At 48.6% G+C, this 24791-nt stretch overlaps 1 protein-coding gene across 1 annotated transcript; it reads left to right on the top strand.

The window, feature by feature from the left end:
• Positions 1 to 15551: 15551 nt before the first annotated feature.
• On the top strand, positions 15552 to 24425 carry LOC143434576 (uncharacterized). Its single transcript, XM_076913722.1, has 2 exons — positions 15552 to 16259; positions 24067 to 24425. Exons 1-2 carry the CDS (start codon positions 15596 to 15598, stop codon positions 24423 to 24425), a joined length of 1023 nt encoding a protein of 340 aa, XP_076769837.1. The 5' UTR covers positions 15552 to 15595.
• Positions 24426 to 24791: the final 366 nt, after the last annotated feature.

Genomic DNA, 24791 nt, shown 5'->3' with positions numbered 1-24791 from the left:
ACTGAGGCTCCAAATGCTAGAGCCCCAAAGCAAGCCAAAACACATCTTTGGAGACTGAGACTCATGGTAACTCTTGCTAGAGAGTAAGGCTGACAGCTCTGGTGGATCATGACCTAGGCTAATGGACCCTCCACAGGGTGAGCCAGTAGCACTTGAACTGGTCAGAAGAAGCCCATGTGGCAAGTGTATGTTCCTTCTTGGTTCAGCCTGTGATATCCTCAAAACATGGTCCATCTCAATGTCCATTGATGTAGTCTCCAGCATAAGGCTCAGAAAGGCTTACTGGACCCCTCCTACTCTCTTTGGGGACCATCAATTTCCCTGCATCCTTGCTATAGGAAATACAATCTGATAGCTCATTCATACATAACTTGAGCTCGGCCATCTCTGTCCAAATACAGATGAAGAGAAGAACAAAACCAAAACTACACAGGACCGCAGCTACTTGTTCAACCACACAGGTGTCTCACTAGCATGCAAACAAACTAGAAGTTGAAGATCCACCCTTACTAACAACCAAGCTTGCCCTGCAAGATCATATACCCGACAAGCTTGAAAACACACAAGATGTGACCTGAAGAGGTGAATCCATGTACGGGTTTTTGTTGAGATAGACACAAACCAGAGCAGCAGAAAGATGAGACAGGCAGAAAGGTAAGAGTGTACCCTCCTAATTGCTCAGCTCAAAACGAAGGGGATGGGGCATTGTCACCATGTTCCAGGGTTACACGTGTGCTCTACGTTCATCCAGGGTGCCATTCAATCTGGGCTGAGGACCACCTTTGCCAAGTTGTAAAATTCTCATGTTTGCTGCTCTGTGCCTCCAGGGCTCTCTTTCTGATGGAAGGGTCCTTGTTCCTCATACTAGCTTCCAGCTAAGTACAGCAAAGGCTGATGCTCTCAAAAAACTCACATCAGCTTCTCTGTTTTACCCTGTAGAGGTCAAAATAACTGATGCTGGCTGAAGGGGAAGATGAGGAAAGTCTGTGAGGTAAAGTAATTCTGTCGCAGAGTGGGGCCACACAACCTCCATCCTCCCCTGGTCACCTTGCTGTGAGGGTCTCCTGACTGTCCACCAAAGTCCTTAGTGCAATCCTTAGGCTCCTGAGCTTGGACCCTGCTGGCTCTAACGAGCTAGGCTCAACCACCCTTCCTCCACAACACAGTGACACAGACAAGTCATAACAAATTACAGAGGACAGAGATTTATTTGGGGTGGCCACATTGAAAGGGGCAACAGAGAAGACCAGTCGTCTTTGGGGTGTGACATGATATTCAGATTTTAAAGGAGCAGGAAGTGCACATAGCTAAGCAGTCCTGGTTGAGGTGTGGTCCTGCCCACTCCCAACCCATCATTCTCTTGGCTCTCATGTGGTGGTATCTTCCCCAGGAATGAATCCTCCCCCTTTCCTTTACCTGCCTACGGGTCCCTGCAACTCATTGGAAAAAAGCACAAGAACCTGGGAATTCAGAATCTGCCCTCTACGATATATCGTGCTGTGGCAAGATAGGCCCAGCTGACCTGTAACTCTCTACATAGACCCAGCTAGCTTAGAACTCACAGACATCATCGGTGTGTCTGTGTCTCCCAGCTGCTGGGATTAATGACATGCATGTCCATGTGCACCTAAACTTTGTTGTGCAAGACTACATTTGCACAAGATGGTATTTCCCAAGAAACCAAAGCCACATTGAGAAGACAAGATGGGGCAAGTTCTGTCAAGTAAGCATTGTGGAAAGCCAGGCCTGGCATATCCCGTGTGAAGAAGAGGACCGGGTGACCTGGTAAGTCACAGGGGTCAGGACAGATCAGGACACCACCAGTGTTCTAGAGTGCTGAGATTGGGTGCTGAGGTGGGCAAGTGGAGGCTGAAACCACGGGGTAGGCACACAGACACCAGGACGTGCCAGTCATGGGATGGGAGCAAGGCTTGCCAATGTCCCTTTACAGCTCAAAGGAAGGGGACTGGAAATCTCCTGGTGGACCCTTGTTAATGTTCACCCAGGGGTAGCATTTCCTGGAAGTTGTGGCAGTCTGTTTGGGAAAGGCATATAGGGAAAGAGAGGTAGTATATAGGGACAGACAACAAACACCATGCAGAAGAGAATCCTAAGCTATGACACATTCAGGATCCAGGAAGTGACCATGTGCATCCTCACACCTGACTTGGGCAGGGATATAAAGACCCCTGTGTCAGAAGTCTCCACATCTGCACACCTTCCTGTCCACCTTCTCCTCTGACCTCCTCCATCCTCCACCAAACACCAGAAGCATGAGCTGCTGTGGCTGTTCAGGAGGCTGTGGCTCCAGCAGTGGGGGCTGTGGCTCAGGCTGTGGGGGCTGTGGCTCCAGCTGTTGCAAGCCTGTGTGTTGCTGTAAGCCTGTGTGCTGCTGTGTCCCTACCTGTTCTTGTTCCAGCTGTGGGGGCTGTGGCTCCAGCTGTGGGGGCTGTGGTTCCAGCTGCTGCCAGCCTGTGTGTTGCTGTAAGCCTGTGTGCTGCTGTGTCCCTACCTGTTCTTGTTCCAGCTGTGGGGGCTGTGGCTCCAGCTGTGGAGGCTGTGGCTCCAGCTGTGGGGGCTGTGGCTCCAGCTGTGGGGGCTGTGGTTCCAGCTGTGGAGGCTGTGGCTCCTGCTGCTGCAAGCCTGTGTGCTGCTGTGTGCCTGTCTGCTCCTGCTCCAGCTGCGGGGGGTGTAAGCCCTGCTGCTGTCAGTCCAGCTGCTGCAAGCCCTGCTGCTCCTCAGGCTGCGGGTCTTCTTGCTGCCAGTCCAGCTGCTGCAAGCCCTGCTGCTGCCAGTCCAGCTGCTGCAAGCCCTGCTGCTGCCAGTCCAGCTGCTGCAAGCCCTGCTGCTGCCAGTCCAGCTGCTGTAAGCCCTGCTGCTCTTCAGGCTGTGGGTCTTCCTGCTGCCAGGGCAGCTGCTGAAGCTTGTTCCAATGTCTCCATGTGTTGCCATTGCAAGATGTAAGACTCTCAACTTGACCCCGCCCCTCTGAACTACCTTCCTCAGCTGTGGCCCTCACTTGATCACCAGGTTCCTGCTTCTCCTGCATGTTCCCTTAGCACTCCTGCTTCCCACAGTTTCAACTCAAAACTGGATTTTAGTGCCCATGAAGAGGCCATCTGCTCCTCCACTGTGTGCTAACAAATTCTCCTCTGCAGTCATATTACCTGTAGTGCCCTCACCAGAGCCCACCTACTTCCTGCAGGAAGGTGAGCGTTCTGACTTCCTTGGACTTGTACACCGAGGAATAGCAACCTGTGCTTTATCTTAAGGTGAAAGTCACAAAGCAATAAACACACCACACGGACTACTGCAAGCATGCCTCATTCATTTATTCCCCCTGTCCCTCGCTGTCACTCCATGGTTTCCTCAGGTTCTTGCGGGTCTGTGTGGGACTCCAGCAGCCTGATGGTGGTGCTGGGGGCAGCTCAGGTCTCCTGCCTCACATCAGCTTCTTCCTGTCTCCTCCCTCTCTTGGGATTCCTCTCTAGTCATGCCTTACTCGATTGGGACAGAGGGACACCAGACTGCCAGGCCAACAGAGGCCCTGAAGCTCTGACAGCTCCAGGCTGTGTCAGAACCACCCATCTGCCCATCCCTTTGCCAGGCTCTGATTTTCTTCTCAAGTGGTGTGTGAGTGACCTGCAGATCTGGGAGCTCACACATGTCCCCCCTCTAGGTGGAATTCCTCTAGTGTCCAGCAGGTGGCAGGTAGATGGAGCTGCCTCTGAGGGAGACAGAACTGGGAGTCCAGAGCAGAGGAGGGCTGTGCACACCGCATGTCCTCTAAAACCCTCACAAGCCCCTGGGCTTTGAGACAGGAAGACCTTCCTTCCCGAGGAGCCTGTGTCCTAAGCAAAGGAGAGCACAAAATGTAGAGACCTGGTCCTGCTGTTCAGGACCTTGTATGGGGTGTCAGTGAAACTGGGGTTACTCTGAGGACTGGGACAATTGATCCAGTTGGTAAAGGGAGCTAGGAACTCAGATGTAGGGTTGGGGAGAGCAAAGTCTAATCCTTGAACTAGGCACCTCAATATGACAGCAAGAGTATTTTTCTTTAATTAATTGAGTTAATTATTTGGTGATATTGACTTGGTGATACATAGACACACTCACATGCATGCATACATGCATGCATACATACATACATACATACATACATACATACATACATACATACATACATAGATGATGCAGGAGATGGGTTTCTGCTTTCATCTTGAATTTAGGAGCTCAGACTTGAATCGAGTGCCAGCACATTGTCCCACTGAGCCTCTTGGCAGTCTTGTCTCTTTAAAGGGTAAAACCATGTACTCACTCTGTAGCTCAGCCTGTCCTGGAAACTACAACTTTCCTCCCTGTCTCAGCCTCTCCAGTGCTGGGACTATGGGTGTGCTCTAACATGCCAGGCTGAACACTGCCTTCCAAAGCTATGTTTCTTGCTGAAGCGGAGCCACGGATTTAGAGGTCTGACCTAGGGACTGATGGTGCAGTTCTGGAACCTGGGCTCAGCTCTAATGTCTGCTGGGCTCCAGGCTGCTCAATGCATTGTAAATCTTCAGCATGTACTGAAACCCTGTTAGAAGACTTGATCCCAGAGCTCAATTCCTCTCCACATAGTGAATATTTCTGTCTATAAAGGCTCATACTGGACCTGTTGGATCATTACACACTAGTGGACATAAGCACTTTCCCAGCTGCCCAGTGACACTTAATGCAATTTGGGGTAAATATGTCTAGGTTCCTGCCCAGAGTCTGATCAGGGAGAAGGGAGAAGCAGCTCCATGCCGTTCCTCCAGAAGCCACACGGTGGCGGTGTGGCAGGTATCCCCCAGCTGAAGGTTCTCTTGCTGCCTGTGCTGTTTCACTACCCTCCATCCCATCTTGTTGAAGAGAAGCAGCTGCATCTGGGTCCAGGGGCCAGAATGCCAAAGACAGCCTTGGTCAGCAGGAAGCACAAGCTAGGAGCATCCAAGCTCATCTGGTGTTAGCTGGAAGGGAGTGTAATTTTCTATAGAGTTTGGTTTGTTAACTTACAGAATAAAGGGAAAGGAAGGGCACAGGGTAAAAAAGTGGGAAGGAGAGGGGGAGGGGAAGGAAGGGAAGAGAAAGGAAGAGAGAAGAGGAGAGGGGACAGGCAAAGACAAGAGGGAAGGGAAGGGAAGGGAAGGGAAGGGAAGGGAAGGGAAGGGAAGGGAAGGGAAGGGAAGGGAAGGGAAGGGAAGGGAAGGGCAGGGCAACCAAGGAGACTCCTCAGTTGGTAAGAGGTTGGCCTGGTAAGCAAGAGGACATGACTTTTCTCTAGAGAACCTAATGCCAGGAGTTGCCAAATATGGTGACACAAGCCTTGAACCCTAGCACCTGAGGCTGAGGTAGGCAGATCTCTGTGAGGTCTATAGCCTGCCAGGTCTATATAGCAAATTCCACAATGCTCAGGATACAGAATAAACAGGCTGTTTAAAAAACAAAGCAAACCGCCATGTCTGTGGGGCATGCTTCTAATTCCAAATGCTGGGTAGGGTGTTGGGTAGGTAGCGTTTGTTTTGGAAGAAAAATTTTAACAAAGTCTCTGTAGATTTCAAAAAAAATTTATAAATGTATCCTTCATGTTATGATTCAACCATCATGTTTCCTTTCACACTCTACACTCAGTTAACTGTTTTAAATGCTTCAGGTTCTCTAAGATGCTTGCTCTAGAGCTAGTCTTTTAATGAGATGTGCTTTCTCAACCTCAGTTTCCATGTGGAAGCAGCAGAGCCAAACTGTTGTAGCCAGATTTGAAATAATGAGCTGGCGTTTTATTGACTTGTCTTGCAGATAAAGCCCTACAGAACAACCACCTAGTTTAAGCACTATAGAAGAAACACTTAGTTTTTTCTTCTTCTTTTTTTTTTTTTAATCCCAAATGTTGTACTGAACTGTTAAATCCCTGTATTTAGCAAGGTACATCTAAGGAAATGGATTTTAAAAAGAAATAATATTGGCTTATAAATTAATATAGTTCAAAAACTATCCCTCATTCCCACATTCAAACACACCAAAACCCACATCCACCCACCCATGCACACACACACACACACACACACACAAACACACACACACACACACACACACACAGAGACACACACACACATACACATTTCATGTTAGACATGATGAGAAAGTAACTGAATTGTGAAATAAGTTAAGAAACGCATGAACACAACTGAAGGATCCAGAATCTCACTGCTGGGTTGCTTTGGGAATTCTGGGGGCAGTGTCCATTTTGCCCAAGTTTGATCTAACATGTGCTAAGTCTCCAAGGACTAGCCTTTGGGTGTTGTCTGGGGAGCACAGAGCCTGCAGAAGCTTGAAGGTTGCACAGTTCACAAACCACAGCAGAGCTCTCCCCAATGCCTCTGTGTCTGCCTCACCCCAGTGGCTCAGTGTGTTTCTCCTGAGTTAATACAACGGGAACCTTGTGCTTCTGTGGGTATGGGACTCCATTGACCTGAGAGCTTTCATTCCCACCATTTCGGGCACTGCCATTTAGTGAAAGGCTCTGTCGTTCAGAGTTCTGCCTGACTTTTGTGGGTATGTGTCATTTGCCATGGAAGTTGCAAATGGCTTGGTCTTTGGGTATCTCCTTTGCTATTGGTGTTCTATGGAGCCCAAGGTATAATAACTAGAGAGAATTGTACTGAGGCTCCAAATGCTAGAGCCCCAAAGCAAGCCAAAACACATCTTTGGAGACTGAGACTCATGGTAACTCTTGCTAGAGAGTAAGGCTGACAGCTCTGGTGGATCATGACCTAGGCTAATGGACCCTCCACAGGGTGAGCCAGTAGCACGTGAACTGGTCAGAAGAAGCCCATGTGGCAAGTGTATGTTCCTTCTTGGTTCAGCCTGTGATATCCTCAAAACATGGTCCATCTCAATGTCCATTGATGTAGTCTCCAGCATAAGGCTCAGAAAGGCTTACTGGACCCCTCCTACTCTCTTTGGGGACCATCAATTTCCCTGCATCCTTGCTATAGGAAATACAATCTGATAGCTCATTCATACATAACTTGAGCTCGGCCATCTCTGTCCAAATACAGATGAAGAGAAGAACAAAACCAAAACTACACAGGACCGCAGCTACTTGTTCAACCACACAGGTGTCTCACTAGCATGCAAACAAACTAGAAGTTGAAGATCCACCCTTACTAACAACCAAGCTTGCCCTGCAAGATCATATACCCGACAAGCTTGAAAACACACAAGATGTGACCTGAAGAGGTGAATCCATGTACGGGTTTTTGTTGAGATAGACACAAACCAGAGCAGCAGAAAGATGAGACAGGCAGAAAGGTAAGAGTGTACCCTCCTAATTGCTCAGCTCAAAACGAAGGGGATGGGGCATTGTCACCATGTTCCAGGGTTACACGTGTGCTCTACGTTCATCCAGGGTGCCATTCAATCTGGGCTGAGGACCACCTTTGCCAAGTTGTAAAATTCTCATGTTTGCTACTCTGTGCCTCCAGGGCTCTCTTTCTGATGGAAGGGTCCTTGTTCCTCATACTAGCTTCCAGCTAAGTACAGCAAAGGCTGATGCTCTCAAAAAACTCACATCAGCTTCTCTGTTTTACCCTGTAGAGGTCAAAATAACTGATGCTGGCTGAAGGGGAAGATGAGGAAAGTCTGTGAGGTAAAGTAATTCTGTCGCAGAGTGGGGCCACGCAACCTCCATCCTCCCCTGGTCACCTTGCTGTGAGGGTCTCCTGACTGTCCACCAAAGTCCTTAGTGCAATCCTTAGGCTCCTGAGCTTGGACCCTGCTGGCTCTAACGAGCTAGGCTCAACCACCCTTCCTCCACAACACAGTGACACAGACAAGTCATAACAAATTACAGAGGACAGAGATTTATTTGGGGTGGCCACATTGAAAGGGGCAACAGAGAAGACCAGTCGTCTTTGGGGTGTGACATGATATTCAGATTTTAAAGGAGCAGGAAGTGCACATAGCTAAGCAGTCCTGGTTGAGGTGTGGTCCTGCCCACTCCCAACCCATCATTCTCTTGGCTCTCATGTGGTGGTATCTTCCCCAGGAATGAATCCTCCCCCTTTCCTTTACCTGCCTACGGGTCCCTGCAACTCATTGGAAAAAAGCACAAGAACCTGGGAATTCAGAATCTGCCCTCTACGATATATCGTGCTGTGGCAAGATAGGCCCAGCTGACCTGTAACTCTCTACATAGACCCAGCTAGCTTAGAACTCACAGACATCGGTGTGTCTGTGTCTCCCAGCTGCTGGGATTAATGACATGCATGTCCATGTGCACCTAAACTTTGTTGTGCAAGACTACATTTGCACAAGATGGTATTTCCCAAGAAACCAAAGCCACATTGAGAAGACAAGATGGGGCAAGTTCTGTCAAGTAAGCATTGTGGAAAGCCAGGCCTGGCATATCCCGTGTGAAGAAGAGGACCGGGTGACCTGGTAAGTCACAGGGGTCAGGACAGATCAGGACACCACCAGTGTTCTAGAGTGCTGAGATTGGGTGCTGAGGTGGGCAAGTGGAGGCTGAAACCACGGGGTAGGCACACAGACACCAGGACGTGCCAGTCATGGGATGGGAGCAAGGCTTGCCAATGTCCCTTTACAGCTCAAAGGAAGGGGACTGGAAATCTCCTGGTGGACCCTTGTTAATGTTCACCCAGGGGCAGCATTTCCTGGAAGTTGTGGCAGTCTGTTTGGGAAAGGCATATAGGGAAAGAGAGGTAATATATAGGGACAGACAACAAACACCATGCAGAAGAGAATCCTAAGCTATGACACATTCAGGATCCAGGAAGTGACCATGTGCATCCTCACACCTGACTTGGGCAGGGATATAAAGACCCCTGTGTCAGAAGTCTCCACATCTGCACACCTTCCTGTCCACCTTCTCCTCTGACCTCCTCCATCCTCCACCAAACACCAGAAGCATGAGCTGCTGTGGCTGTTCAGGAGGCTGTGGCTCCAGCAGTGGGGGCTGTGGCTCAGGCTGTGGGGGCTGTGGCTCCAGCTGTTGCAAGCCTGTGTGTTGCTGTAAGCCTGTGTGCTGCTGTGTCCCTACCTGTTCTTGTTCCAGCTGTGGGGGCTGTGGCTCCAGCTGTGGGGGCTGTGGTTCCAGCTGCTGCCAGCCTGTGTGTTGCTGTAAGCCTGTGTGCTGCTGTGTCCCTACCTGTTCTTGTTCCAGCTGTGGGGGCTGTGGCTCCAGCTGTGGAGGCTGTGGCTCCAGCTGTGGGGGCTGTGGCTCCAGCTGTGGGGGCTGTGGTTCCAGCTGTGGAGGCTGTGGCTCCTGCTGCTGCAAGCCTGTGTGCTGCTGTGTGCCTGTCTGCTCCTGCTCCAGCTGCGGGGGTTGTAAGCCCTGCTGCTGTCAGTCCAGCTGCTGCAAGCCCTGCTGCTCCTCAGGCTGCGGGTCTTCTTGCTGCCAGTCCAGCTGCTGCAAGCCCTGCTGCTGCCAGTCCAGCTGCTGCAAGCCCTGCTGCTGCCAGTCCAGCTGCTGCAAGCCCTGCTGCTGCCAGTCCAGCTGCTGTAAGCCCTGCTGCTCTTCAGGCTGTGGGTCTTCCTGCTGCCAGGGCAGCTGCTGAAGCTTGTTCCAATGTCTCCATGTGTTGCCATTGCAAGATGTAAGACTCTCAACTTGACCCCGCCCCTCTGAACTACCTTCCTCAGCTGTGGCCCTCACTTGATCACCAGGTTCCTGCTTCTCCTGCATGTTCCCTTAGCACTCCTGCTTCCCACAGTTTCAACTCAAAACTGGATTTTAGTGCCCATGAAGAGGCCATCTGCTCCTCCACTGTGTGCTAACAAATTCTCCTCTGCAGTCATATTACCTGTAGTGCCCTCACCAGAGCCCACCTACTTCCTGCAGGAAGGTGAGCGTTCTGACTTCCTTGGACTTGTACACCGAGGAATAGCAACCTGTGCTTTATCTTAAGGTGAAAGTCACAAAGCAATAAACACACCACACGGACTACTGCAAGCATGCCTCATTCATTTATTCCCCCTGTCCCTCGCTGTCACCCCATGGTTTCCTCAGGTTCTTGCGGGTCTGTGTGGGACTCCAGCAGCCTGATGGTGGTGCTGGGGGCAGCTCAGGTCTCCTGCCTCACATCAGCTTCTTCCTGTCTCCTCCCTCTCTTGGGATTCCTCTCTAGTCATGCCTTACTCGATTGGGACAGAGGGACACCAGACTGCCAGGCCAACAGAGGCCCTGAAGCTCTGACAGCTCCAGGCTGTGTCAGAACCACCCATCTGCCCATCCCTTTGCCAGGCTCTGATTTTCTTCTCAAGTGGTGTGTGAGTGACCTGCAGATCTGGGAGCTCACACATGTCCCCCCTCTAGGTGGAATTCCTCTAGTGTCCAGCAGGTGGCAGGTAGATGGAGCTGCCTCTGAGGGAGACAGAACTGGGAGTCCAGAGCAGAGGAGGGCTGTGCACACCGCATGTCCTCTAAAACCCTCACAAGCCCCTGGGCTTTGAGACAGGAAGACCTTCCTTCCCGAGGAGCCTGTGTCCTAAGCAAAGGAGAGCACAAAATGTAGAGACCTGGTCCTGCTGTTCAGGACCTTGTATGGGGTGTCAGTGAAACTGGGGTTACTCTGAGGACTGGGACAATTGATCCAGTTGGTAAAGGGAGCTAGGAACTCAGATGTAGGGTTGGGGAGAGCAAAGTCTAATCCTTGAACTAGGCACCTCAATATGACAGCAAGAGTATTTTTCTTTAATTAATTGAGTTAATTATTTGGTGATATTGACTTGGTGATACATAGACACACTCACATGCATGCATACATGCATGCATACATACATACATACATACATACATACATAGATGATGCAGGAGATGGGTTTCTGCTTTCATCTTGAATTTAGGAGCTCAGACTTGAATCGAGTGCCAGCACATTGTCCCACTGAGCCTCTTGGCAGTCTTGTCTCTTTAAAGGGTAAAACCATGTACTCACTCTGTAGCTCAGCCTGTCCTGGAAACTACAACTTTCCTCCCTGTCTCAGCCTCTCCAGTGCTGGGACTATGGGTGTGCTCTAACATGCCAGGCTGAACACTGCCTTCCAAAGCTATGTTTCTTGCTGAAGCGGAGCCACGGATTTAGAGGTCTGACCTAGGGACTGATGGTGCAGTTCTGGAACCTGGGCTCAGCTCTAATGTCTGCTGGGCTCCAGGCTGCTCAATGCATTGTAAATCTTCAGCATGTACTGAAACCCTGTTAGAAGACTTGATCCCAGAGCTCAATTCCTCTCCACATAGTGAATATTTCTGTCTATAAAGGCTCATACTGGACCTGTTGGATCATTACACACTAGTGGACATAAGCACTTTCCCAGCTGCCCAGTGACACTTAATGCAATTTGGGGTAAATATGTCTAGGTTCCTGCCCAGAGTCTGATCAGGGAGAAGGGAGAAGCAGCTCCATGCCGTTCCTCCAGAAGCCACACGGTGGCGGTGTGGCAGGTATCCCCCAGCTGAAGGTTCTCTTGCTGCCTGTGCTGTTTCACTACCCTCCATCCCATCTTGTTGAAGAGAAGCAGCTGCATCTGGGTCCAGGGGCCAGAATGCCAAAGACAGCCTTGGTCAGCAGGAAGCACAAGCTAGGAGCATCCAAGCTCATCTGGTGTTAGCTGGAAGGGAGTGTAATTTTCTATAGAGTTTGGTTTGTTAACTTACAGAATAAAGGGAAAGGAAGGGCACAGGGTAAAAAAGTGGGAAGGAGAGGGGGAGGGGAAGGAAGGGAAGAGAAAGGAAGAGAGAAGAGGAGAGGGGACAGGCAAAGACAAGAGGGAAGGGAAGGGAAGGGAAGGGAAGGGAAGGGAAGGGAAGGGAAGGGAAGGGAAGGGAAGGGAAGGGAAGGGCAACCAAGGAGACTCCTCAGTTGGTAAGAGGTTGGCCTGGTAAGCAAGAGGACATGACTTTTCTCTAGAGAACCTAATGCCAGGAGTTGCCAAATATGGTGACACAAGCCTTGAACCCTAGCACCTGAGGCTGAGGTAGGCAGATCTCTGTGAGGTCTATAGCCTGCCAGGTCTATATAGCAAATTCCACAATGCTCAGGATACAGAATAAACAGGCTGTTTAAAAAACAAAGCAAACCGCCATGTCTGTGGGGCATGCTTCTAATTCCAAATGCTGGGTAGGGTGTTGGGTAGGTAGCGTTTGTTTTGGAAGAAAAATTTTAACAAAGTCTCTGTAGATTTCAAAAAAAATTTATAAATGTATCCTTCATGTTATGATTCAACCATCATGTTTCCTTTCACACTCTACACTCAGTTAACTGTTTTAAATGCTTCAGGTTCTCTAAGATGCTTGCTCTAGAGCTAGTCTTTTAATGAGATGTGCTTTCTCAACCTCAGTTTCCATGTGGAAGCAGCAGAGCCAAACTGTTGTAGCCAGATTTGAAATAATGAGCTGGCGTTTTATTGACTTGTCTTGCAGATAAAGCCCTACAGAACAACCACCTAGTTTAAGCACTATAGAAGAAACACTTAGTTTTTTCTTCTTCTTTTTTTTTTTTTTAATCCCAAATGTTGTACTGAACTGTTAAATCCCTGTATTTAGCAAGGTACATCTAAGGAAATGGATTTTAAAAAGAAATAATATTGGCTTATAAATTAATATAGTTCAAAAACTATCCCTCATTCCCACATTCAAACACACCAAAACCCACATCCACCCACCCATGCACACACACACACACACACACACACACACAAACACACACACACACACACACACACACACAGAGACACACACACACATACACATTTCATGTTAGACATGATGAGAAAGTAACTGAATTGTGAAATAAGTTAAGAAACGCATGAACACAACTGAAGGATCCAGAATCTCACTGCTGGGTTGCTTTGGGAATTCTGGGGGCAGTGTCCATTTTGCCCAAGTTTGATCTAACATGTGCTAAGTCTCCAAGGACTAGCCTTTGGGTGTTGTCTGGGGAGCACAGAGCCTGCAGAAGCTTGAAGGTTGCACAGTTCACAAACCACAGCAGAGCTCTCCCCAATGCCTCTGTGTCTGCCTCACCCCAGTGGCTCAGTGTGTTTCTCCTGAGTTAATACAACGGGAACCTTGTGCTTCTGTGGGTATGGGACTCCATTGACCTGAGAGCTTTCATTCCCACCATTTCGGGCACTGCCATTTAGTGAAAGGCTCTGTCGTTCAGAGTTCTGCCTGACTTTTGTGGGTATGTGTCATTTGCCATGGAAGTTGCAAATGGCTTGGTCTTTGGGTATCTCCTTTGCTATTGGTGTTCTATGGAGCCCAAGGTATAATAACTAGAGAGAATTGTACTGAGGCTCCAAATGCTAGAGCCCCAAAGCAAGCCAAAACACATCTTTGGAGACTGAGACTCATGGTAACTCTTGCTAGAGAGTAAGGCTGACAGCTCTGGTGGATCATGACCTAGGCTAATGGACCCTCCACAGGGTGAGCCAGTAGCACTTGAACTGGTCAGAAGAAGCCCATGTGGCAAGTGTATGTTCCTTCTTGGTTCAGCCTGTGATATCCTCAAAACATGGTCCATCTCAATGTCCATTGATGTAGTCTCCAGCATAAGGCTCAGAAAGGCTTACTGGACCCCTCCTACTCTCTTTGGGGACCATCAATTTCCCTGCATCCTTGCTATAGGAAATACAATCTGATAGCTCATTCATACATAACTTGAGCTCGGCCATCTCTGTCCAAATACAGATGAAGAGAAGAACAAAACCAAAACTACACAGGACCGCAGCTACTTGTTCAACCACACAGGTGTCTCACTAGCATGCAAACAAACTAGAAGTTGAAGATCCACCCTTACTAACAACCAAGCTTGCCCTGCAAGATCATATACCCGACAAGCTTGAAAACACACAAGATGTGACCTGAAGAGGTGAATCCATGTACGGGTTTTTGTTGAGATAGACACAAACCAGAGCAGCAGAAAGATGAGACAGGCAGAAAGGTAAGAGTGTACCCTCCTAATTGCTCAGCTCAAAACGAAGGGGATGGGGCATTGTCACCATGTTCCAGGGTTACACGTGTGCTCTACGTTCATCCAGGGTGCCATTCAATCTGGGCTGAGGACCACCTTTGCCAAGTTGTAAAATTCTCATGTTTGCTACTCTGTGCCTCCAGGGCTCTCTTTCTGATGGAAGGGTCCTTGTTCCTCATACTAGCTTCCAGCTAAGTACAGCAAAGGCTGATGCTCTCAAAAAACTCACATCAGCTTCTCTGTTTTACCCTGTAGAGGTCAAAATAACTGATGCTGGCTGAAGGGGAAGATGAGGAAAGTCTGTGAGGTAAAGTAATTCTGTCGCAGAGTGGGGCCACGCAACCTCCATCCTCCCCTGGTCACCTTGCTGTGAGGGTCTCCTGACTGTCCACCAAAGTCCTTAGTGCAATCCTTAGGCTCCTGAGCTTGGACCCTGCTGGCTCTAACGAGCTAGGCTCAACCACCCTTCCTCCACAACACAGTGACACAGACAAGTCATAACAAATTACAGAGGACAGAGATTTATTTGGGGTGGCCACATTGAAAGGGGCAACAGAGAAGACCAGTCGTCTTTGGGGTGTGACATGATATTCAGATTTTAAAGGAGCAGGAAGTGCACATAGCTAAGCAGTCCTGGTTGAGGTGTGGTCCTGCCCACTCCCAACCCATCATTCTCTTGGCTCTCATGTGGTGGTATCTTCCCCAGGAATGAATCCTCCCCCTTTCCTTTACCTGCCTACGGGTCCCTGCAACTCATTGGAAAAAAGCACAAGAACCTGGGAATTCAGAATCTGCCCTCTACGATATATCGTGCTGTGGCAAGATAGGCCCAGCTGACCTGTAACTCTCTACATAGACCCAGCTAGCTTAGAACTCACAGACATCGGTGTGTCTGTGTCTCCCAGCTGCTGGGATTAATGACATGCATGTCCATGTGCACCTAAACTTTGTTGTGCAAGACTACATTTGCACAAGATGGTATTTCCCAAGAAACCAAAGCCACATTGAGAAGACAAGATGGGGCAAGTTCTGTCAAGTAAGCATTGTGGAAAGCCAGGCCTGGCATATCCCGTGTGAAGAAGAGGACCGGGTGACCTGGTAAGTCACAGGGGTCAGGACAGATCAGGACACCACCAGTGTTCTAGAGTGCTGAGATTGGGTGCTGAGGTGGGCAAGTGGAGGCTGAAACCACGGGGTAGGCACACAGACACCAGGACGTGCCAGTCATGGGATGGGAGCAAGGCTTGCCAATGTCCCTTTACAGCTCAAAGGAAGGGGACTGGAAATCTCCTGGTGGACCCTTGTTAATGTTCACCCAGGGGCAGCATTTCCTGGAAGTTGTGGCAGTCTGTTTGGGAAAGGCATATAGGGAAAGAGAGGTAATATATAGGGACAGACAACAAACACCATGCAGAAGAGAATCCTAAGCTATGACACATTCAGGATCCAGGAAGTGACCATGTGCATCCTCACACCTGACTTGGGCAGGGATATAAAGACCCCTGTGTCAGAAGTCTCCACATCTGCACACCTTCCTGTCCACCTTCTCCTCTGACCTCCTCCATCCTCCACCAAACACCAGAACCATGAGCTGCTGTGGCTGTTCAGGAGGCTGTGGCTCCAGCAGTGGGGGCTGTGGCTCAGGCTGTGGGGGGTGTGGCTCCAGCTGTTGCAAGCCTGTGTGTTGCTGTAAGCCTGTGTGCTGCTGTGTCCCTACCTGTTCTTGTTCCAGCTGTGGGGGCTGTGGCTCCAGCTGTGGGGGCTGTGGTTCCAGCTGCTGCCAGCCTGTGTGTTGCTGTAAGCCTGTGTGCTGCTGTGTCCCTACCTGTTCTTGTTCCAGCTGTGGGGGCTGTGGCTCCAGCTGTGGAGGCTGTGGCTCCAGCTGTGGGGGCTGTGGCTCCAGCTGTGGGGGCTGTGGTTCCAGCTGTGGAGGCTGTGGCTCCTGCTGCTGCAAGCCTGTGTGCTGCTGTGTGCCTGTCTGCTCCTGCTCCAGCTGCGGGGGTTGTAAGCCCTGCTGCTGTCAGTCCAGCTGCTGCAAGCCCTGCTGCTCCTCAGGCTGCGGGTCTTCTTGCTGCCAGTCCAGCTGCTGCAAGCCCTGCTGCTGCCAGTCCAGCTGCTGCAAGCCCTGCTGCTGCCAGTCCAGCTGCTGCAAGCCCTGCTGCTGCCAGTCCAGCTGCTGCAAGCCCTGCTGCTGCCAGTCCAGCTGCTGCAAGCCCTGCTGCTGCCAGTCCAGCTGCTGCAAGCCCTGCTGCTCTTCAGGCTGTGGGTCTTCCTGCTGCCAGGGCAGCTGCTGAAGCTTGTTCCAATGTCTCCATGTGTTGCCATTGCAAGATGTAAGACTCTCAACTTGACCCCGCCCCTCTGAACTACCTTCCTCAGCTGTGGCCCTCACTTGATCACCAGGTTCCTGCTTCTTTTGCATGTTCCCTTAGCACTCCTGCTTCCCACAGTTTCAACTCAAAACTGGATTTTAGTGCCCATGAAGAGGCCATCTGCTCCTCCACTGTGTGCTAACAAATTCTCCTCTGCAGTCATATTACCTGTAGTGCCCTCACCAGAGCCCACCTACTTCCTGCAGGAAGGTGAGCGTTCTGACTTCCTTGGACTTGTACACCGAGGAATAGCAACCTGTGCTTTATCTTAAGGTGAAAGTCACAAAGCAATAAACACACCACACGGACTACTGCAAGCATGCCTCATTCATTTATTCCCCCTGTCCCTCGCTGTCACTCCATGGTTTCCTCAGGTTCTTGCGGGTCTGTGTGGGACTCCAGCAGCCTGATGGTGGTGCTGGGGGCAGCTCAGGTCTCCTGCCTCACATCAGCTTCTTCCTGTCTCCTCCCTCTCTTGGGATTCCTCTCTAGTCATGCCTTACTCGATTGGGACAGAGGAACACCAGACTGCCAGACCAACAGAGGCCTTGAAGCTGTGACTTCTCCCTGTTCTTCCAGACTTACCCATCTGGTGAACCCCTTTGTAAGCATCTGATTTTTTTCTCTTGGTTTTTAGAGACCCAGAGATCTAGTAACTCCCTCAAGTCCTCCTTCACCCTGTCCTTCTCATGGTGGATTTCCTCCGCTGTCCAGCAGGTGGCAGCCATACTGCTTTTGTAACATGGAGCTGCCTGTAATGTCAAATTGGTGTGTCAATAGCAGAGGAGGGCTGTTTACCCAGCATGTCCTCTATAACCCTCACAGGCCCCAGGGCTATGAAATGTGAAGGCCTTCTTTCATGAGGAGCCCGTGTCCTAAGCAATGCAAAGTACAAATTGTAAAGACCTGGTTCTGGTCTCCTTTCCTCTAGGCTAGTCATTCTTGGCTGTATAAAAATGCAAGTATAAGAAGCCTTGTAGAAGTCTGTAAGATGCATTCTTCTATGGCGTCTGCTTCATTCCTTTCTCCAGTCCCCTGCCCTGAGTCTCCTTCCTGCTCAAATTGTGAGATGTTAGGTTAAATTAATTATTGTCTCCCAAATCTGCTTTTGACCATCATGTTTATTTTAGCAATAGAAAGAAAACTTGGATACAGTATGTGTGTAACTTTTCCAATGTGCTGGGATAGCTGGAGTGGATGGCATAATTGGTCCATCTGGGTTGACCCAGAAACATCTCATTACAGAAATTGTGGCCTTGGTTTATTGGCTGCATGGCAAATAACAAGGGCGTTATTAGCCTCTTACTTCTGAGTCAAATTGGTAAAACACGATGCCTACTTTGTGCTGGGTGCTGTAGCTGCAGTTAGTGAAGGGGTGAGAGACAGAAACTGAAAGGATTACCTCACTTGCAGAAGAATAGAGGTAGAAAAAGAATGGAAATTTGGGGAAACTGCAGAGGAAAATTAAATTTTAGAAAAAAATGAACCAAATTCATTTTTATTACCATGACCAAAGCAATCTGGGGATGAAAGAATTTATCTGACTTACACTTTCATATCATTGCTTCTCACTGAAGGAATTCATGACAGGAACTCAAACAGGGCATGATTCTGGAGGTAAGAGCTGATGCAGAGGCCATGGAGGAGTGCTGCTTCCTGGTTTTCTCTCTGGCTTTCTCCCCATGGCTTGATCAGCCTGCTTTCTTATAGAACCTAAGACCAACAGTCAAGGGATAACACCATCCACAATGAGCTTGGCCCTCCCCCATCAATCACTAATTTTTAAAAAATGACTTATAAACTTGTGTACAGTCTGATCTGTACATGGAGGCACTTTCTTAATTGATGTCCCCTCCTCTCAGATGACTTTAGTTTGTATCAAGTTGACATAAAACTGTCCAGCACAATATGTGAACATGTGTAGAGTCCAGAGAACAGCCTCAGGTCTCATTTTCAGAAACTTTGTCCACCTCCTTTGAGGCAGGGTCTCTTACTAGCCTGAGGCTTGCTGACTAGACTAGACTGTCTGGCCAGAGATCCTGCTGTCTCTGTTTTTTCTGAGCTGAGACGCTACCTGGCATTTCACATGAGTTCTGGTGATGAAACTAAAGTCTTTGTACTTGCAAAGTTCATGACAGGTGCTTTACCAAAGGAACTGTCCTGCCAGTTCTGAACAAACCCATCTTAAATATCCACCTCTATGCTGCACAATGCTGCACCCCACCCCCTGCAGATAACAGATGCTTCCTCCTAGATGGTAGACTAGAAACTCCTGAGGAACCCGTAGCCCAGAAATGAGCACTGGCTACCTTTGACTAGCAGTTCTTATAGGTATCTGGCTTGCTGATGGGGAAGGAGTTCTTCCATGTAGCATTGGAGGAGACAGCATCTATAGCCCTCAAAACCCTGAGACCTACAGATCAAGATTAGACATCAGAGCCACTGGATGAGAAAGGCCTGCTGCTGCTGTGGGTCCACTGAAAATAGGATGGGTCCATATTCTCCATGAAAAGTTTAGGGGTTGTGGAAAAGGAAAGTGTAATGGTTAACCACCTGGGAAGAGTCTCAATGAGGAATTGCCTACATTGGTTTAGCATGTGGGCATGTCTGTGTGGGATTGTCTTGATTAAATTCATTGATGTGGGAAGATCCAGCCCACTGTGGGCAGCACCATTCCCTAGGCAGGGGGTCCTGCACTGTATAAGAGTTGAGGAATGGAGCTGAGCACAAGCAAGCAAGGTAGCATGCGTGTATTCCTTCTCTAGTCTCTTGGCTGTACATGTGATGTGACTAGGTGTTTAAAGTTTCTACCTTGACTTCTTCACAATGAGTACCTGCAATTGTAAGCTGAAATAAACCTCTTTTCCCCACAAGTGTCTTTTTGCCAGAGTATTTTATTGCAGTAACAGAAGTAAAACTAGAACAGGAAGAAAGCAAGAAAAACAAAAGTTTTTCATTGAAATGTGGCCATGTCTTGTGGATTCTGCTATTTTAGGTACATACCCTATGCTCATAACATACACAAACGGAATGCAGATATTTCTCAAAGGGGAGCTACACATCCCACAAAGCACAGATGATTCCATGACATTTATGAAAGTGACCCAAAGAATAGTGGCTGAACACTGCCAAAGTCAGATACAATGAACTCCAGCACATAGGGCAAGAGAAATGTCCTGGATAACAAGTGTAGAACCTTCACACACACACACATATATATGTGTGTATGCATATGTATGTGTGTGCACATGTGTATGTATGTGTGTGCATGTGTGTATACATATGTGTGTGCCCATCTGTGAGAGCATCCATGTATGTGTGTGTGTGTGCATGTATGTATGTATGTGTGTGTTTGTGTGTGTGTATGTGCCCATTTGTGAGTACACCCATGCGTGTGTCTTGAGTAATCCAAACTGGAAGGATCAGACCCTCATGTCTACCTAGTCTGGAGGAGCTCAGCTGTGGAGCCAGTCCTGAGGAAGTCCAGGCATGTTTCTGCTGCAAGGTAAAGCACAGACTGTCATAAAGTGAATGAATAGTTGCAGCTCAGGCCTCCTGATTTCTTCTTGACTACCAGTGGCCTCATCTCCTGGCTTTTTTCTAGGCTATACATCTGGAAACATGTTTAGTAGTATATGTGTTACATGCCATATGTGACAATGACTAGCAGGCACCAAGGCTTGTGAGGGTGAAATCCAGACAAAAAGCTGAGGTTACAGGGTAAGAAAGAGGGCCCATGGATGAGCCTGGGTCCTGGAGCCAGCCTGTTGATCTGCCTTGGAACAAGCTCTTTCCTGGCCTGTTCCATCATGGTAATAATGGGTAGCTCCAGCCTCCCAGTGCTCAGTCTCCTCAGTGTCTCCACCCCGTCCAACCAGAAGCAACCCCCATTTGTTAACCTTTGAAATACACTTAGGATTTAATATATTAATTGCCTAACTGGTACTTTAACCTAACTATTACCTTGGCTGCCACACCCAACCTCAATGGCACTCTCTAATTGCTACTTACCACTGTCATGCAACTTATAAACATCAACTCCCCCAGCAAGCAGAAACTCTTCCAAACTTCCCACTCCTTTCTTACAGGCTTAATGCTTCATTTCTGGAGAGGTGTAGGTTCTTATTAGACACAACAAAGCATACAGGGTGCCCTAGTTACTTGTCTCAGTTTTTACATGGCATCATGCTAAAACTATTATAATAGTGTCACCCTCAGGGTGCTGGTATTAATACAGTAGAGACAGTGTGGATATGATCAAATACATTTATTCATGTATAAAATATCAAAAATTAAATAAAAATAAATATCATATTTTAAAATGAACTAAATGAATAGCATTTTCAAAAAAGAAAGAAAAGCCTGGAGAGATGGCTCAGCTGTTGAGAGCACTGGATGCTCTTCCAGAGGACCCCAGTTTCAATTCCCAGCACCCACATGGCAATGCACCATGACCTGTAATTCTGGTTTCAGAAGATCTGACACTCTCTTCTGGTCTCTTCAGGCACTGCATGCATGTGGTTCACATACATACTTACAGGAAAACACCCCATACACATAAATTTAAAAAAAATAAATCTTTAGAAGAAGAAGAAGAAGAAGAAGAAGAAGAAGAAGAAGAAGAAGAAGAAGAAGAAGAAGAGGAGGAGGAGGAGGAGGAGGAGGAGGAGGAGGAGGAGGAGGAGGAGGAGGAGGAAGAGGAAGAGGAAGAGGAAGAGGAAGAGGATGAAGAAGAGAAAAACTCTACTCTGACAATGGACAGCATCAGCTAGTGAGCTTGGGTCCAGGGTGAGTAAAATGGCAGAAGGAGCATCCATCTCTGCCACCATGCCTGCCCAGACATTAGGAGCTGTACTTTCAAACTATGAGCCAAGATAAACTTTTCCTTCTTTAAGTTGCTTTCATCACATATTTTGTTCCAGCAATGAGGAAGGTTTATAAGTGTTACATCCTGGATCCAGTGTTGTACATTCTCTCCAGTGTGAAGACAGCCATTGTTGGATTACCCAGTCCACAACATGTAAGCTAACCCAATAAATCCCATTTTAATATATACTCACTTTATTTCTCTGTTCCTCTATAATATATCCTGACTAATGCCACAGGGAAGGAAGAGATACCCTCCCCAAACTCTGTGACCACAAAAAAAAAAGAGAGAGAGAGAGAGAAAAAGAAAATGTCCACAAGCAAACACTAAACATCAATGGACCAGAGACAGAAATCACACGATCAGGACAGTAGATACAGTGACCCAGCCTACATGTGTGCTGAGAACCAACTTGGGTTCTCTGGAAAAGCAGCGAGTTCCATTAGCCAAGGAGCCACCTCTCCAGCCTTATTCTCTTTGCCTTTGTTTAGTATAGGGCTTGAAGTTTCAGCCAGAGTAATAAAGCAAGAAAAATAAATAAAAGAGTTATACACTGGAAAGGAAGAAGTCACTTTATCTTGTGGATGATAGAATGTTATATTTAAAAGAACCTGAAGAACCAGGCATATGGGTGTGAGCCTTTAATCTCAGCACTTGGGAGTCAGGGGCAGGTGGATTTTCATGAGTTGAGGCCAGCAAACAGTGATGAGTCTGTCTCAAAAATCGACAAAATCAAATAAAACAGGACATGAAAATGGGGGGAGGGCGGGTAGGAAGGTAGAAATGAACCTGGGAAGAGTTAAGGGGAGAAGTTGGGTAAATATTATCTAAACAAATTGCATGAAATTCTCAAAGAGTTAATAAAATAATTTTTTAAAAGATGAAGCATGGGGGCTGGAGAGAGAGATCAGCTGTTGAGAGCACCATCTGTTCTTACAGAGGACTCAATTTGCTGCCCAGCCCCCACTCAATGGCTCATAACCAACTCCCTTGGTTTACATCCAACTCTAGTTCCAGAGGATCTTAAGCCCTCTTCTGTTCACTGAGGGTGCCAGGCTCACAAAATAAATAAAGAAACCTAAAAATTAATAAAAATCAAGTACAAATTGCCAAAAAATACACTAAGAAAGTCAACATTCTTCTTTCTCTTTTTTTCATTAATTTATTTATTCACTCACTTTACATCCTGATCACAGCCCCTCCCTCCTCTCCTCCCAGTCCCATCCTCACAACTCCACTCCCTCCATTACCACCTCCCCTTCTCCTCAGAGAAAGAGAAGCTCCCATGAGTACCACTCCGCCTTGGCATATGAAGTCACAGCAGGACTAAGTGTATCCTCTCCCACTGAGGCCAGACAAGGCAGCCCAGCTAGGGCAAAGGAACCCAAAGGCAGGCATCAGAGGCAAAGACAGCTTCAGTTGTTAGTGAACCCACGTGAAGACTAAGCTGCACATCTGCTAAAATGTGTAGGGGGCCTAGGTGGAGCCCATCCATGCTCTTTGGTTGGTGGTTCAGTTTCTGTGGGCCCCCACGGACCCAGGTCAGTTAACTCTATAGGTCTTCTTCTGTTGTTCTTGACCCCTCTAGTTTCCTCAGTCCCTGCTCCCACTCTTCCATAAGACTTCCTGAGCTCCACCTAATGTTCAACTACCGGTCTCTGCATCTGTTTCCATCAGCTGCTGGATGCCTCTCAGAAGACAGTTGTATTCTTACCATCGGAGAAATGAAAAATCCAAAAGATACTAGATTCTGCCTCATCCCAGTCAAAATGGTTACTGTTAAGATCAAATAACAAACAAGATGAAGAGAAACCCTCAAACACTGCTGGAGGGAAAACTCCTATAGCCGTTATGGAAATCAGCATGGAAGTTCTTTTTTTTTTTTTTTTATTGGATATTTTATTTACATTTCAGATGTGATCCCCTTTCTCCCTTTCCCTCCGACCTAAAGCATGGAAGTTCTTAAAGGACCAAGAATAGGATTATCATGAGACAACCAGCATATGACTCCTGGGGAGACAGCCAAAGCAACCCACATCAACAGAGCAGAGACTCCTTTGCAGCCTCAGTCCACACACAACAGCCAAGCTATGGTATCAGTTGAGATGCCCACCCCCAGATCAGTGGATAGAGCAAGTGTGGGTTTGACAAGATTAACATCCCCTTTCATCCCTCTGTCCTTATCTTCTTTTGACCTACTTCCTCCTTCCTTTCATTATTCCTTCCTTCCTCCATTCCTATCTTTCTTACTTTCCTCCTTCCTTGAATTAGCTTATTGGACTGCAAAGATTAAAAATAAGTCTTGTCTACATGTAAACATAAAAAATGATCATGTGCTGAGTACAAACACCTGGACAGGGATATAAAGACCCCAGGCTCAGGAGGCTCCACATCTGCATATCTTCCCTCTCCACCTCTGACCTACTCCATCCTCAACTAAACACCAGAACCATGACCTGCTGTGGCTGTTCAGGAGGCTGTGGCTCCAGCTGTGGGGGCTGTGGCTCCAGCTGTGGGGGCTGTGGCTCCAGCTGTGGAGGCTGTGGCTCCAGCTGCTGCTGCAAGCCTGTGTGCTGCTGCAAGCCTGTGTACTGCTGTGTGCCCACCTGTTCCTGCTCCAGCTGTGGGGGCTGTGGCTCCTGTGGAGGCTGCAAGGGAGGCTGTGGCTCCTGTGGAGGCTGCAAGGGAGGCTGTGGCTCCTGTGGAGGTTGCAAGGGAGGCTGTGGCTCCTGTGGAGGTTGCAAGGGAGGCTGTGGCTCCTGTGGAGGCTGTAAGGGAGGCTGTGGCTCCAGCTGTGGGGGCTGTGGCTCCTGTGGAGGCTGCAAGGGAGGCTGTGGTTCCTGTGGGGGCTGTAAGGGTGGCTGTTGCCAGTCCAGCTGCTGCAAGCCCTGCTGCTGTCAGTCCAGCTGCTGCAAGCCCTGCTGCTCCTCAGGCTGCGGGTCTTCCTGCTGCCAGTCCAGCTGCTGCAAGCCCTGCTGCTGCCAGTCCAGCTGCTGCAAGCCCTGCTGCTGCCAGTCCAGCTGCTGCAAGCCCTGCTGCTGCCAGTCCAGCTGCTGCAAGCCTTGCTGCTGCCAGTCCAGCTGCTGCAAGCCTTGCTGCTGCCAGTCCAGCTGCTGCAAGCATTGCTGCTGTCAGTCCAGCTGCTGTGCCCCTGTGTGCTGCCAGTGCAAGATCTGAGGTTCTGTCTATAAACCTCCTGAATATCTGGTCCTCAAGGATTAGCCAAAACTGTATCCTGATACCCTGAAAAAATTCTTCATCCATTCTCTGAATTTTGCCAGGGTTGAGTGCCAATATCAGCACCCAACCTGCAACCTTGAGGTTATGGGGCACACCATGTCTTGAGTCCTGCTCAAACTGCTAAATCCCCCTTCTTTCCTACTTTCACCAGTCGGCATCAAGGATTCCAAGGCTCCAGTTCACTTGCTGGGGACATTCTAAGACTGGATGTCCTCTGAACAGAGGCTCTCACTGGCCCCTGTCACCCCAGGCCTCAACCTCATCCTGCTCCTAGCTGCCTGAGTCCTACTTACTTTGAAATCT

Source organism: Arvicanthis niloticus, chromosome 1 (assembly GCF_011762505.2).
Source record: "Arvicanthis niloticus isolate mArvNil1 chromosome 1, mArvNil1.pat.X, whole genome shotgun sequence".
Lineage (NCBI taxonomy): Eukaryota > Metazoa > Chordata > Mammalia > Rodentia > Muridae > Arvicanthis > Arvicanthis niloticus.
Note: the sequence above shows the minus strand (reverse complement) of the source record. Positions and strands in the feature narration are given on the sequence as shown.